This window comes from Ovis aries, chromosome X, assembly GCF_016772045.2.
Source record: "Ovis aries strain OAR_USU_Benz2616 breed Rambouillet chromosome X, ARS-UI_Ramb_v3.0, whole genome shotgun sequence".
Classification (NCBI taxonomy): domain Eukaryota; kingdom Metazoa; phylum Chordata; class Mammalia; order Artiodactyla; family Bovidae; genus Ovis; species Ovis aries.
In genome coordinates, this window is record NC_056080.1 from 54,281,108 (window position 1) to 54,293,656 (window position 12,549).

At 42.9% G+C, this 12,549-nt stretch overlaps 1 protein-coding gene across 1 annotated transcript; it reads right to left on the reverse strand.

Moving 5' to 3' along the window:
* Positions 1-2,527: 2,527 nt before the first annotated feature.
* BMP15 (bone morphogenetic protein 15) lies at positions 2,528-9,208 on the reverse strand. Its single transcript, NM_001114767.2, is given in 2 exon segments — positions 2,528-3,580; positions 8,887-9,208. Coding segments are annotated over 2 exon segments (1,179 nt in total). The 3' UTR covers positions 2,528-2,723.
* Between the last annotated feature and the right edge of the window lie 3,341 nt (positions 9,209-12,549).

The window sequence follows — 12,549 nt, forward strand, 5'->3', positions numbered from 1 at the left end:
AGTATTTCTCTCCACCCACTTTGGCAGACAGACTGCCATCCATACATCCTCCTTCACTAGCAAGCATATCTCCTTTCTCCCAAAGGTTTGAGGTATAGATCTCTTACTTTGGACTTCAGAAAAAGTGCTGAGTTGAAAGCAATGTTTCAAAAGAAAAGAATCTGTAACATCAACCACAACTGATTTCATCTTGCCAATATTTTCCTTGTATATTCTGACAGCTCAGGGCTTAATGGATAATAGGGCCAATTAACCCTGCTGCTGCTGCTGCTAAATCACTTCAGTTGTGTCCGACTCTGTGTGACCCCATAGACGGCAGCCCACCAAGCTCCCCTATCCCTGGGATTCTCCAAGCAAGAACACTAGAGTGGGTTGCCATTTCCTTCTCCAATGCATGAAAGTGAAAAGTGAAAGTGAAGTTGTTTCTGACTCTTAGCGACCCCATGGATTGCAGCCCACCAGGCTCCTCCATCCATGGGATTTTCCAGGCAAGAGTACTGGAGTGGGGTGCCATTGCCTTCTCCGAATTAACCCTGAGCCCTCCATAAACAGATTAAGTTTTAGACATATTCAGAAATCAAGGCTAGGAGATCATGATTTCCTGAAAATTCCAAAGAATACTGAGATGCTGAATTCAGAATCTGGTCCTGGGACCGAGGTCTGCATTCAGGCCTGTTAGGTATTTGTGCCTACCCCAGAAATCACTGGCCTGGAAGCCAACATTTACTCTCCCATTTTAACTCATGGACTATCTAACAATCCCAAGAACTACCTTACTCAAGAACACAGCTGTCACATTCTAATTTGAATCATGATTTTGAAATAACGAGGCGTAAAAACTCATCCTGCTTTATATACAAAGTTTATCTTGTATTGTATTTATTCCAGTGGAAAATGAGATATGTGAACACTGAAATATTCCATGTTAGGAAGAATGCATCCCTCACAAAAAAAGTGTGACTGTCCGATGCTTGTATCCACCAAGGACCAGTCTCCAATAATAAGGAAATGGGTAAAACACAGTTGAAACTCTCAAAAGCAGCTTCATCTTTTGGCAACAAGGACAGTTACACTAGAGTGTCTTAAAGGAAAGCAAACAACGCTGTGAGCACAGAAAGTGAGATCCTACCTGAGTCAAGGGTATCAGGAGGGACACTGAAATGAAGAGAAATACCTGAGCGGATTCCTAAAGATACAGTAAAGAAGGTAGATGGACAAAAGGATAAGGAATAACCCCTCAGGCAGAATAAAATTTATGTATTTATAGACATGTAAGATATTTAGTTTAATTGGAACCAATTATTGAGAATGGAGTGGTAAAAATAATGTATGATGGATAGGTAAAAAAGAATAGGGATATATGTTTGGCAAATATTTCAATATATGAAACCACCCTAAATCCATTCCATTTCATTGACAACAACCATAAGATTAGTCAAGGAACAGTTGGGCAGGGGAAATTCCTTACTGGGCTTCGTCAAGGGGTCCCTTTGATGAGAGCTGATTGTTAGCAGTGCTGCCTTCAGGGAGAACTCCAACTACATGCTGGGAGATTGGGGTTGAGTTCCCGGCCATTGCCTAAGGGAATAAAGGAAATAAATTCCTTCCAGCCACTGTCTCCCAATTTCCCAAACATTCAAGACTCTATAACAACAAAAATGATTTATTTGCCACACAACCCAGTCCCCATCACTTCAATACAGCACAGGAATAGAAAAGAGTCACAGTGCAAGCATTATTTAGTCCAAGGCAGAACTCCATGCCTCCCAATACAGCAAGCCTGTCTCCCCCAGAGACCCATGCTCAGAGCCCAGCTGAACATACAAACAAGCAAGCCCAGTATGAAGTCAGCCCCAGGTCTCAGCACATTTCATCCTTCCCCCACAGCCCTATTAACCTTCCTAACTGCAGCCTTCTATGCCTTCCACTCCCAACCAAGCCAACTCTCAGGCTCTGAGCCACCAGCAAGCTTTCTCTGTGGGATCATTAACAAGGGTTTAAGGATTACCTAAAATGAGAAAATACCCTGTGAAATCTATTGTTCCAGAGAAATTTTAAAATGACTCCCCCATACATAAATCTAATCAACAATGACAATGCTTCATTTTTTCACTATAGATATAAGAGGTTTTGAAATGATTGTCATCTCTGCTCCATACATATTTCCCTACTGGCTTTATTAAAGGCTGCTCTCTTCACAGCAGGGTAATAAAGGGATCATTCCAGGCATTTCTGCCAGATTCAGAGCCTGAGAGGAAAAACCCTGATGGCTTAGAAGAAGATTCCCTTCTGTTCCCTTCAAAAGATTTCTAGGGAGATTACTGCTTAAAAGTTTCCTAGTCCATCTAAGAAACAATTTTAGATTTAGAGGGAAATCCAAACACAGAAGCAAGCAGTCTCTTCAATTAGGTAATAGTTTCTAGCATTCAGGAGGCAAGGAAGAGGAGTATAAAATCTCAAGTTGCTGTCTTCACCCCAAACCGTCTAGATCCTCAGAAGATTGACTAGTGGTCAAAACATACTGATATTTGGCATCAGAACTGTTTATAAAGTGAGGCACTCATAAATAGGGGAAGAAGACTTAAAGTACAATGCTGAAGGCAAGGAATAGAATCTACAGATTGGGTAGAGCACTTGGGTTGAGCACTCTCAGATTTAACAGTATTTATTATAAATCCTTTTCGAATTTCTTGGGCAAACCTGAGCTAGCTGCACCTTTGCCGTCACCTGCATGTGCAGGACTGGGCAATCATACCCTCATACTCCTTGTACAAGATACTCCCATTTGCCTCAATCAGAAGGATGCTAATGGGAACATACTTATAAGGGACACAGGAAGGCTGAGGGACATTCTGATCCACCAGCTCACTGACAAGGTTCTGGATGATGGCATGATTGGGAGAATTGAGACCATAGTGTAGTACCCGAGGACATACTCCCTTACAGTAGTTTGGGGTATAGAGATGGGGAGCAATGATCCAGTGATCCCAGCCCAGCTGCTGGAAGCTGACTTGAAAAGGGTGGAGGGAACACTGGTTACTTTCAGGCCCATCATGCTCCCTGGAGGGGCCAGGAACTTCCGATGCAATACTGCCTGCTTGACGAGCCCTCCTCAAGAGAAGAGAAGGGTCTTTTTCTGTAAACTCTTTCAGGCCTTTAGGGAGAGGTTTGGTCTTCTGAACACTCTGAGTGTCATTGAAATACAGTAACAAGAAGACAGTGTCCAATGATGAAGTGCCATGCCACCAGAACTCAAGAACCTCACTACCTCTTGGCTGCTGACACACGAAGCGGAGTCGTAGAACCCTGCGCCCCTTGTGATTCCAGAGCTTTTGCCCAACATGTTCCATGATATCCATCTCTGTCCAAGTTTTGGGCAACAGGGAAGGCTTTGAGGAGCCTCTTCCTGAAGAAGGAAAGTGATTGGTTGGGCTTTTCTGGACCCAGGGCTCCACATGGCAGGAGAGGTGGGAATGAGTTAGGTGAAGCTGATGGCGGTAAACCACAGTGGCTCTGACTAGTTGGTATGCTACCCGGTTTGGTCTCAGAGGAAAGTCCAGGGTCTGTATGTGCCAGGAGCCTGCATTAGTAAGAGGGAACAAGAGCAAAGCGTTAGCTTCTTATATCCTAGCCTTAGTCTCTCTAACAGACCTGCTCAGTACAAACTGACAAGCAGCCTTGAGATGAATTTAAGATCATAATAGCGATCTATTGAGCACTTATATAATGTATTAGATGCTTTACATGCATTTGCTCTTGAATCCACAATAGCCTTATGAGATAGTTGCTATTCCCATTTTGCAGACGAGGAAACTGAAGCTCAGAGAAGCTATGCCAGAGGACACACAAGCCAGTGTTTGTTAGAATAAAGATTTGAGTCCAAGTCTTTTTCCCTTAAGATGACAAATTGTGGCTCATTTTTAGATCACTCATACCCCTAGACGGAGAAAAACACCTCAAATACAGAACTGTCTGTATATATTGTATTATTTAGCTGACTATTAAAAAGGTGACCAATTAAGAGGATCATTGAAACATACGAATTAATAAATCCTCATGCTATATCACTATATAGTGGCAGCTTTAGGGTGACAGTCCAATATTGGGGGGTATGGTCTGCTATTGCTTCAAATCTGGGTTGGAGATGCCACAAAATAATTTTTCCTAGTTGGGACAGGTATTTAATACTTTTGCTTTCTATTTGAATTTCTTCTTGAGCAGCTATTCCATTATTGGGCAGGTTCTCCCTTAATCCTCAATCTCCCTCTTTTCCATTCCTTACTGGAAATGATTCTTCATTTACCCCATTCATTGTAAATACCGTTTTCAACAAGGCCCAGTCATATAAATGACCTCAACTAAAAAGTCTACTTAAAAGATGCAACTTTTGAAAGTGAAAGTCGCTCAGCCTTGTCTGACTCTTTGCGACCTCATGGACTATACAGTCCATAGAATTCTCCAGGCCAGAATACTGGAGTGGGTAGCCTTTCCCTTCTCCAGCGATCTTCCCAACCCAGGGATCGAACTGAGGTCTCTCGCATTGCAGGCGGATTCTTTACCAGCTGAGCTACAAAGTGATTATTTTAATCCAAACTGTGATGCTGACACCTAGTGGCCAAAGCGTTAAAAAGCAGGACCTGCAGTGCTCTGACCTTCTGCGCCCTCTCCTGGCAAAGGTCAAGAGCAACGATTACAAAAAAGGTCAATAGCAAGAAAAACCCTTCTGTCATCTTCACCTATCACTAACCATCAGTTCAGTTCAGTTGCTCAGTCGTGTTCGACTCTTTGTGACCCCATGAACCAAAACACGCCAGGCCTCCCTGTCCATCACCAACTCCTGGAGTTCACCCAAACCCATGTCCATTGAGTTGGTGATGCCATCCAACCATCTCAACCTCTGTTGTCCCCTTCTCCTCCTGCCCCCAATCTTTCACAGCATCAGGGTCATCTCCAATTAGTCAGCTCTTCACATCAGGTGGCCAAAGTATTGGAGTTTCAGCTTCAACATCAGTCCCTCCAATGAACACCTGGGACTGATTTCCCCCAGGATGGACTGGTTGGATCACCTTGCAGTCCAAGGGACTCTCAAGAGTCTTCTCCAATACCACAGTCCAAAAGCATCAATTCTTCAGCGCTCAGCTTCCTTTATAGTCCAACTATCACATCCATACATGACTACTGGAAAAACCATAGCCTTGACTAGATGGATCTTTGTTGGCAAAATAATGTCTCTGCTTTTTAATATGCAATCTAGGTTGGTCATAACTTTCCTTCCAAGGAGCAAGTGTCTTATTTATTTTAATTTCATGGCTGCAGTCACCATCTGCAGTGATTTTGGAGCCCAGAAAAATAAAGTCTGTCACTGTTTCCCCATCTATTTGCCATGAAGTGATGGGACCTGATGCCATGATCTTAGTTTTCTGAATGTTGAGCTTTAAGCCAACTTTTTCACTCTCCTCTTTCACTTTCATCAAGAGGCTCTTTAGTTCCCCTTCACTTTCTGCCATAAGGGTGGTATCATCTGCATATCTCAGGTTATTGATATTTGTCCCGGCAATCTTGATTCCAGCTTGTGTTTCTTCCAGCCCAGTGTTTCTCATGATGTACTCTGCATATAAGTTAAATAAGCAGGGTGACGATATACAGCCTTGACGTACTCCTTTTCCTATTTAGAACCAGTCTGTTTTTCCATGTCCAGTCACTAACCATGGCCATGCTAATTTACATATTATCTACCTAATTTTCCTTCTCCACTGAATCCATGAACCTGGAATTCAGTAAGCTTGGGATGTTCAACATAGAAGCTCTTGAATGTTTTGATGCATCAGGATTTTTTTAGTTATGTATCCAAGTTTCAGGTGCAAAATTCATAATCATAATTCATAATTCAACATCTGTATACACTACAGAGTGATCACCACCACAAGCTTAGTTACCATCATCTGTTACCACACAATTAACTCCCTTCACCTATTTCGCACACTCTCCAACCCTTTTACCTGCTGGTAAACACTAATCTGATCTGTTTGAGTTTTTAATTTTTGTTTTTATATTCCACATGAGTGAAACCATACATCAATTTTTTTTTTTTTAGTTCAGGTTCCAACTCATGCTTAATACACCCTCAAGTTTGGGGTACTTGGATATCATTCAGACAAAGCTCAAGCCAGGCTTGTAATTGCTTTCTCGAGTTACTCCATACTCCCATCCTGTAATAATCTTTCCAAGACACCCACCCATACATCTGCCCCACCCTGCCTGAAAAGGAATCTAAACCGAATCTCTAGCAGGCAGTCTGGTGAGGAACTGCCCTTTCCTTTCAGACCCTGACATCACATATTTCCTGAAGCAGGGTGGGGTTGCTAAGGATCAGGGCCAGGAAGGGTCTGCTCAGAACTTTTCAGGGAAATGTCTGACTCACACATCCTGTGCGATTGAACCTGGAATAGCTCTCAAAGCAAGCTTGATTCAGCTGGATCATCTCTCTGATGGAATGATCAGACCCAACTCTCTTGTCATCCATTTCTGGATCCTTTTCAGAGTCCCTAGATACCAGTATGTCCCATGGTCAGATCAAGATACTGGCCTAATTCTAGACATTCTACTTTCTAGCCTCATATCATCTGTACAGAATTGACTTATGCAGCTTATGAGTGAAATCCAGATCGCTTGTAATGACCACTGCATCCCTGAGCCTCATCAGTTTCATATCCCACGACTCTCTACAATCTCACTAGGCTCCAACCATCCTGATCTTCCTTCTATTCTTCAAGTACTTGTTTCCACCTTTAGGCCTTTGTACATGTTGTTCCCTCTGCCTAGATCAGAATTCTCTCCTCTCTTCTCATGCCAAGCTTCTTACCTTACAGACCTCAGCTCAAATGTCACCTCTTCAAACATGCCTTCACTGACAATCCCATGCGAAGGGAAGATTTCTTTGCTATTCTCTATCAGAACCACCTATTTCATTCTTTGGTAGCATTTACCACAATTTACTACTATCCATGTTTACTTACTTGTCTCACCCAGAGAGCCGTGCCCATCTTGATCACATTCCAACACCTAGAACAATGCCTAGCACTTAACAGTTGCTAAATAAATACTTGTCGAGTGAATCTCCAACCTTATCAAGTTATCTTCTTTTTCCTCAATCAGAATGCACTTCCCTCCCTGTATCCATAGTCTCTTTACTCCTTCTGCAAAGTCTGGCTCAAATGCTGCCTCTCCAATGAGGCCTTTCAACTATTTCAGCATTTCCCTCTCCTTGCCCTAAGTAGCAACCCATTTCTTCTTGGAGCCCCAGGAATCCTACTGTTTATCCTTTTCAAAGCATTTGCTGTGCTGTACCACCATTATGTTGTTACTTATATATCCATTCTACTATAGTGGGGGCTCCTCGAGCAGTTATTTGCCTTTTTATACCCAACCCCAACACAGTGCTTGGTGCTCAATTAAAGTCTGTTAAGCAGTCAGCTCAGCAGGGTAATTAAAAGCACAGGCTCTGAAGCCTGAAAGCCCGGGTTAGAAATCCAGCTCTATTAATTACTAGCTGTGTTACACTGAGCTTCATTTTCTTCACCTATATAATGGGTATATTCATAGTATTCCATAGTGGAGCAGTAGTAAAGAATCCTCTTGCCAATGCAGGAAACACGGAAGATGTGGGTTTGATCCCTGGGATGGGAAGATCCCCTGGAGGAGGAAATGGCAACCCACGCCAGTACTCTTGCCTGGAAAGTTCCATGGACAGAGGAGCCTGGCAGGTATAGTCCATGGGGTCACAAAGAATCAGATACAACTGAGTTCGCACACACACCTACTTCATATGATATTGGGGAGGATTAAGGAAGATAATGTTTGTAAAAGTACAGTGCCTAATACCCGGCACATGGTAAGCACACACTAAAGTTTAGCTTAAGGGAATGGTGGTTGTTTTACTTGGAGGAGGGAGGTAAATCATGTCTGGTGTCATCTTTGAGACTAGCAAAGGCTTAAGATTGATTTCACCAGGTTCCCAAGATTTCCTTGAAATTGATGGCTTTCTTCATTCCCTAGAGAACCCTGCACTGCATAAGCCCACTATTGCCCTAGATCAGTCTCTAATGAAGATGTTTAAAGCAGAAGCAACTATGAGGGAAACAAAGAAAATTCCAAAATACATTTGGTACCACAAACCCAAACTAGCAACATAGTCTAAACAGAAAAACTGCTTTCGTGTACAAGGATATCAGGGTATGACATTCAAAACACTTAAGTAGTTATGGACAGACTATAAAATCAGACAGACTTGAAGCTCAACTCCTGCCTCTGCCACCCCATCCTTGTGACCTCTGCAAGTCATTTAACTTTGCTCTCTGTTTCCCTTTTCTTTAAAAACCAGGCTAAGCCTTTCAGGACAGCTAAGGAGAGTCCCTATCATTAAGGATTAAATACAATAACAGACTCTCAGGTGTGAGCCTGTTTCTGTCCTTTCTGAAGCCTTGTAAATTTCCTCAACTCAACATCCTGTACCTTTTGTCTTCTAAGAATAAAACAAGACAAACAGCCCTCCACAGAACATAATGAGTATTTCTCAGTTATAATTTTCAGTGATATAATAAGCATTAAAACTTTCTTTGAAAGCTAGGAGCTGACACATCAATGAGTTGCCCTGGGGCCTGGGAGAAAGTCCTCAGGGAGGCCCCAAGGCAATCTGTTCTTAAATTGGAGCCCTAAAGGGAAGCAAATTTGGAGCCAGGTTCTCCCAAGGGTGCCATCTTTTGAAAACCACCTACCCTGTAGGCAATGTGAAGCCTGACAGAAAACTGACAGATCCACTTTTTTCTACACTTTTCTTCCCCATTTTCTCCCCCCCTCCCACCAGAACAATATAGTATGATAACTCACCTCTGAGAGGCCTTGCTACACTAGCCAGCGGCCTCACCAGCCTCACCATGGTGGCCCCAATGGTGCGGTTTTCCCTAGGGTGTCCACTTGCGTCAGCTGAACGCTGGTACAGCTCCAGCATATACCGTAAGGGATGCCCTAAGACCCGCGGCTTCCTCTGCTGCTTGCCAGGGGCTTCTTCTAGCAGCTCCTGAATCAGGGGCAAGGTAGGGGCCTCAGGCAGGTGGGCAATAGAGGGCTGCCCTACCTGTGTCATTTGGACCCTATGTTCCATAAAAAGCACCAGTCCCCAAAGGATTCTAAGGATGCTCAGGAGGACCATCTTGAAAAGCTTGGTGTTCAGCAACATGTTCTGATAAAAGCCCAAAGGATAACGCTTTAAACCTTTCCTTTTACATGGGTAACAGCATCCAGGCTCCACTACCACAAAGGATAGGGCAAGGAAAAATGAAAGGCTGGCAGGCAGGTCCTATGTTTCTTCCTCTGGTAGGATCTCCTGAACCAAAAAGAGGTCTTCTAAATTGTCCTCTTTGCATCAAACAAACAGAAACAGCAGGTGGGACAAGGCAGCGTGCCCATCCTGCTCTCCAGGGCTGGGAACAAGATCGTATTTAAAAGGAGAGGCCCATGCCAGGACCTGCTCCCTTACCTTATCCACTAGGATGAAAAGAAGCAGCCCTAGCCTGCTCTGCTTCACAACTTTAAAGGTAGTCTCTTAATCAGTCCTTAAAGGGCTAGAGGCCTCCTGTTCCCACCCTACTTCCATGCAATACTTTTCCTAATGTGGCATTTCCCAAAATGTGGTTTGCTAAGGACTTGCAGGGAACTATTTGAGGGGATTGTTAAGAATTTGGGCTTCTGGGTCCAGATGAAAACATGGACTTTCTGAGCATAAGTGCCAGAAATCTGAATCTTAAGTCCCAAGAAGTTCATATGAATACTAAAACGTGGGAACCTCTCTGTGAGTATGGCTGCTGGAACTTGAAGAAGATGCGCCAACAGTGGTTCTCAATCTTGACTCTATACTGGGATCACGTGGGAGTTTTAACTATTATGGGTGCCTGGGTACCATCCCCAGAGATTCTGATGGAGTCAGTCTGGGGTATTACCAGGGCAACAGGATTTCTTAAATTTCAGCAGGTGATTTTAATGTGCAGCCAAGTTTGAGAACTCTGACTTAGGATTTTCTGGTTTTTCCATGGAAGGTGTTTAGATTCTGTGTGGGTTTCATCAGAGAAGCATAGGGCAGTGGGAGCTGAATCTATGGAAGTTGGCTAGGAGATAACCTAGCTTGGCTAGTTACTGGAGGCATCAGGGCTGAACCAGTTAGTTAAGGCTACCCCAGACCAGGATTCTGCAGAAAAATGGTAGGTGTAGTCCTGGCCCTGTCCAAGAAGAAGCAGTTTCCTGGAGCTCTAAGGAGAAGGTGGGACAGAAAGTCAAGCCATGGCTCTGTGGAACAGGTACGAACTTTGTAAGCAACGGACCTGTGTTTGGATTGTTATTGATTCTGTCTCTTATTTGCAGTCATTTAACCTCTCCAAAGCAAATCTCATTTCCCTGAGCCTCAGTCTCCTCACCTGTAAAATGGAGATAACATGTTTTATCCCACAGCTTGTTGTGAAGATACAAGGAAATAATCTGTATTCATCCCAACAAAACCTAATTAGACATACATGGTTACATGCTGGAAATTATTTGTTCCCTTCTTCTGTTTTTTTCTAACTAGGCCTTGGTCCCTGGCATGTATTGTAAAACAAAAGATATGGGTCCCCTAGGTCTCAACTCAAATCCAAAGTCAACAGCCTATTAGTTGGTGACCTCTAACAAGATTACTCCCAGTAATCTGTAATGAGTAATGAGTTTCTTCATTTGTACTGCCGGCTCCTACAGAGAGTTGTTGTGAGTGTTGTATTGTGTACATTTTTATTGTATACAATGATACACAAGTAAGGGATATAAGCAGATGATTCACAATAGGCAAAACCTGAATGGCCAAAACATGAAAAGATGTAAAAGAAATCAGAAAAATGTAATTTAAAGCCACATAAGACAACTTCACACCTAGAATTGGTAACATAGCAGAAGTCTAATGTTATTAAATTCAGGTTAGGATGTAGAATGCAGGTAACTTTCTTACACTGCTGATGGGAATGTGATTTGGTACAGTTGTTTTAGAGAGCAATCTGGCATTATCTCTAGTGAGTTTGAAGATGTGCAATTCAGGCATTGCTACTATTGCTAGAACAGTAGCTTTCAGACACTTCTGTGTGATTCACAGGAATAAATACACTTTACATCCAGCCCACTATAAACACACACACACATGTGCATGTACACACACACATACCTGAAGTAAGCATTTCCTTAAACAATTATTATCTTTACATGTTGGAAGGGATACTATATCATGATGAGTAAGAACATGGCTCTAGAGTAAAAATCCTAAATTCAGACTCCAGCTCTACCATTCATTAGCTTGACCTTGGGCAAGTTACTCAACTTCTCTGTGCCTCAGTTTCCTCATGTGTGAAATAGAAACTGTAGCCTCTCTCTGCTTCAATTTTCTTATATATATGTAAAATGAGGTTAATCAAAAGACAACTCACAGGATTGTTGTGTTAAATGAGTTAATGCATGTAATGGACTTAAAAGAGTGACTGGCACAAAGTAAATACTGGTGCTGCTGCTAAGTCACTTCAGTCGTGTCCGACTCTGTGCAACCCCATAGACGGCAGCCCACCAGGCTCCCCCGTCCCTGGAATTCTCCAGGCAAGAACACTGGAGTGGGTTGCCATTTCCTTCTCCAAAGTAAATACTAGACACAGGTTAATTATTATTACATTTAATGCAAGTTGTGCTCTCCAGAAAGCTGGGCTCACCTTGAAATGACCTGTTATGAGCTGTGGAGAGGCAGCCCAGAAGTTTCTCTGTCTTCCATGTCCACACCACTTTTCCCTTCTTTCTTACCCCTTCTCTGCCTCCTAACATTCTCTTTGGCCCCTGACCCCTGACTGTTACAAATTAAACTTCCTATTTTCTATCCAACATAACTCAATAAAAGTACAAGTTGTCAGAACAACTAGTAAAGTGTTCCTAGCCAGTTTTCTTTGATGTTTCTCTGGTATTTGAGTGGAATTATATTCATCAAGAACATTTTTCTGCCATAATAGTGAGATTTTGATTCAGGATCAAAAGAAGTAGAGACAATATATTACCCTGGAATGAACATGATTTGGGTTAGTATTCCTGGTTCTGCTATTTTTTTCTGTTGCTCAACCTCTCTCAATCTCAGCTTTCTTTTTTTTTTTTAAAAAAAAAAGATTTATTGATGTATTTATTGGCTGTGGTGGGTCTTCATTGCTGCACTCGAGCTTTCTCTAGTTGTGGCAAGTGGGGGGCTATTCTTCGTTGTGGTGCCCTGGCTTTTCATCACAGTGGCTTCTCTTGGTGTGGAGCACAGGCTCTAGGCACACAGTCCTCGGTAGTTGCAGTGCATTGCCTCAGTAGTTGTGGCTATCGGGCTCACTTGCTCTGTGGCATAGGGAATCATCCAGGACCAGGGTTTGAACTGGTGTCCCTTGCATTGTAAGGCAGATTCTTAACCAGTGGGCCACCAGGGAAGCCCTATCTCAGCTTTCTTAACTGTAAATTGGGGATATT